We start from the raw sequence: 3,871 nt of genomic DNA on the forward strand, positions 1-3,871 counted from the left end.
TGCAATTGGCGGGTAACACTGTCAATCTACCTGCCACATTGGCAGGTAGCCAATGAGAATTGAGTGATACAGACGCGTAACTATCGGTAAGCAGGGTACGTGGTTGCTTCTCGGACCAATCAGGGGCCCGCATCACTGGAAGACATTGACTGACAGCCGGGGCCCCCTATTGCATTTTCATTACTCGCGACAATCCCAGCAGTCCCACGTGCAGCCACTGACCAAGCGGGAGTGAGAACGGGTCAAATTCATTTCCTTGTTTCTGTTATGAAGACAAGGTGTGTGTGACTCGAACATCTCACATTTACTAACAAAACGTACAGCAGAAGACTGCCAACATGTATACATTTTCAATCAATGTACGCTGTAACGATTTTTCACAATAAAGTCGCTGTTTCAATCCTGTCGGCTCTCTGCAACGGGCGGGTCTGCTGCTCCGTTCTCCCCGCGACTGACGCGCTCACACGCGTGCACTCACACACCCACACACACGCTTACACACACACACACACACACACACATACCGTTTTATTACCCGCGTGGACCCGACAGGCAGCAGCCTGATGGGATCCCCTTTCTAAGGAGTGTATAGACATGATTTTAACTGCTAAAATCATGATAATTTTATGTGAACACAAAAATCACTTTAAACATCAAACACTCTCAAAAAATTTAAAACCTGAATTTGTTCCCCCCTGGGGACTAAACCTGAATTTCTGTCCTTCCTGGGGACCAGTCATGTTATGTCTATTGGACTACAATCAACACATCTGTTGGGCACTGCACAATTCATGACAAGCATTTTGTTGATTGAAACAACACACTAGAGTAGATTATTTCAAAATCCAAACTTTAAACAAGATGATTTTACTTTTATGTTTCATTTTCACTGCTCTTTTACTTGATGAACATATTTGATTGTTTTTGATGTCATATGATTGAACACATTACAAATAAACACATTTGTAAAATAAAAACTGGTTTGTCAATTGATCGGCAATGACAAAAACACCAGAACTGCTTAAAGTGATGGTTCGGAGTAATTTCATCCTAGGCTGCTTTGCACTTTGACCTCGAGCCAAACACCGCCCCATTAGCTTTTTCCCCTTGTTACAACGTAGGTCGAGTTAGCGTTTTCAGCTAGTTAGCTTAGTGCAGGCGCTAATGGATCCAAAGTTGTATCTCGTAAATAACCCCACTAATAATGCGCGGATTGATACCAAACGTCCACACTAGTACAAATATGTTATTTACTTATAAAACGAGGCATTAGAAAGTTTGTAACTACACCAGAAGTATATTTAAATAACACTTGCCTGATAGATTCTCCTCACGGCTGCTATTGCGCGAGATCCCGCGAGATCACGCACAGAGCACAACATATATTGCCGGAAGAGACTACTGCTAAAGGAGAATCAAGAAGCGAGTGAACACGAACAGCAGAAGCAGCTACTGCAGCAGCGTGAGGCGATAGGACAAGATGCCACACAGTTGTATATATCCTGGCTGCGGTTTAAAAGCTAAAAAGTTCCATCCAGAGTCGTTCTATGATCTGCCGTTTCGATACAAAGACCCGGAGCTTCTACAACAGTGGCTTGTCGTTCTCAAAATGGACATCACAACGCCACTCGAGACGCTAAAAAAGAAGCGCTACCGTGTCTGTAGCAGACATTTCTATGATGACGACTTTTATTATCCAAGTAAAGTCAAGGACCCCAAAAAGTCGACTAGAGCTCTTCTGAAAAGGAACGCTATTCCACGAGTGGGACCACCGGCAGCGGACATAGTAGAGGTAAGTTGACTAGTATTTTGCTGATAACTTGTTTGTGTATAGGTACATTGGGGGAGGGGGCATAATGAAATACCAGGTGTTTTTATGCAGTCACAAGTAACATTTAAAATGTCGAAAGTTTTTGCGTTACCATATTCAAAATGTCCTCACAACTGTAGATTTGTCTATTTTTGGAATCATTGGAAAAATCTAGCAAGCTTATTTTGTTGTCCAGGGAAGTAGACCAATCCTGATCTATTGTGTAAGCTCTGATGGTTGGGGGGTGGGGGTGAATGTGTGTGTTGGACATAAAGATATATTATGTTGGCATAGCACAATAACTGTGTCCTGTAATAGCACGTCAATTTTTTTTATAATTTTTTATTTCTAATACATTGCTGTGTTGAATGTCCTCCACATTTTAGGCTGGAGAGCAACAGTCTGGTCAGGTGGTAATTGACATATCAGACATGATTGGACTACCTCAATCTACCCCTACAAAGAGCCATGACACCAGTGTGAGACAGTCCACATCCAAGAGCCTGTCCTTTGGCCTACCATTAACCCTGACGAGTCCAGAACCAGCTGTGGTTAGACCACGTACCCAGCGTTCTCTGTCTGGCACATACGTGGCCCGCCCTCCAACATGGAATCTTTCTGAGGTAATACTGGCTATAAAAGTAATACAGTAACTAATACACTACACAAGATTTGCATTACAGGTGTTGTCACTCTAATTGATCACTAAATTTACTGTATGCTGAATTTGTTTTTCATTGCAAGGAATTGGGGGCTACATCAGCATCATGCCTTCTCCCTCATGCTGGTGCTGTAATCATTTCACAAGTGAGTGCATCATGTACTTCTCTCCTGCCTAAATATAAACTTTGTTTACACTGTTAAAAGTCTGAAGTGGAACCTTATTCTTTCGTCATAACTCAACAATCTTTATCCCTGTCGTTTCGTAGGAAGAAGAGGATTCTCTTCAAGAAATGAGTACAAGTTTTGGAGAATGGCGATTAGACGACCCAAAGGATGACCCTAAGGACGACAGCTACAAGCCACCAAGTGACACCTCCCCATCAGACTCAGGCTCGGCCTCTACATCCAGCCATGGCTCAATAAATGGATGGTCAGAGAGAAAGTGGATAGTCGAATCGGAGCATAATGCAAATGTTTCAAACTTGCTGCCTTTGTGGAATGCCCGTGGCAGAGAGGAAATCAACCAAACACGGTAGCCAATTAAAAATCCACTGTACCTGCCTGCAAGGACACAATGGTTTATGGCAATCATGCCCAGACCAGAGGAAGATGGGCAGAAATAATTTACTCACCTCTGCCGCCATATTATTCAACGGAGCCACTTATACCGATATAAGAGACTGGGCATTTCTTCTAAACCTCCAAATCCCTGGCAAAACGCAGTTCTACTCTGTACAATCGAGTATCTCATCCCAGTCATAAACCATGCATACAAAAATCAGCAGGACCAGGTAATTGAATGCCTGAAACAACTTGCGCGAAACAGAAGAAAAAATTGCCTTGGCTGGAGATTGATGGTGCGACAGCCCTGGTAAGCATTTAGACTAATGTGTGTAAACTTTAGAAAAACATTTATATTAATGTTCTTTCATTTGTATTAATGTTAATACTTTTTTGTTATAGGGTTCAGTGCAAAGTATTCGACTTACTCCTTCATGGATGATGCCACAAAGGAGATCGTACACTTTGAATTAGTTCAGGTAAACCAACCTGCATAAATCATTTACTAAATTAAATGATCAACAAAAAGGTGTGGGTATTTGATTGCTTCACAGCATTTGTGGTGGGTCAACTCTGAAAATGTTATTCCATAGGTTACGGAGGCTTCCAGCTCAGTAGCCATGGAAGCCATGGGATTCAAAAGAGGCCTCGATCATCTCCTGACCATGGGTGTGGATGTCGGTGTCATCACTACTGATAGAGCACCATCTATACGCAAAATAATGAGGGAGACCTACAACGACATTCGCCATGAGTTTGATGCATGGCACGTCAACAAGAGTAAGTGTAATGCCTACCAGAAGAACTCCAATATCACACCATGTTTTCACCTTGTGT

At 42.5% G+C, this 3,871-nt stretch overlaps 1 protein-coding gene across 1 annotated transcript; it reads left to right on the plus strand.

Annotated features, from left to right (window-relative positions):
* The first annotated feature begins 1,357 nt into the window (after window positions 1-1,357).
* LOC120554008 lies at window positions 1,358-3,009 on the plus strand. Its single transcript, XM_039792556.1, has 4 exons — window positions 1,358-1,792; window positions 2,197-2,433; window positions 2,555-2,617; window positions 2,740-3,009. Exons 1-4 carry the CDS (start codon window positions 1,481-1,483, stop codon window positions 3,007-3,009), a joined length of 882 nt encoding a protein of 293 aa, XP_039648490.1. The 5' UTR covers window positions 1,358-1,480.
* The last annotated feature ends 862 nt before the right edge of the window (window positions 3,010-3,871 follow it).

This window comes from Perca fluviatilis, chromosome 24 (genome assembly GCF_010015445.1).
Source record: "Perca fluviatilis chromosome 24, GENO_Pfluv_1.0, whole genome shotgun sequence".
Classification (NCBI taxonomy): Eukaryota; Metazoa; Chordata; class Actinopteri; order Perciformes; family Percidae; genus Perca; species Perca fluviatilis.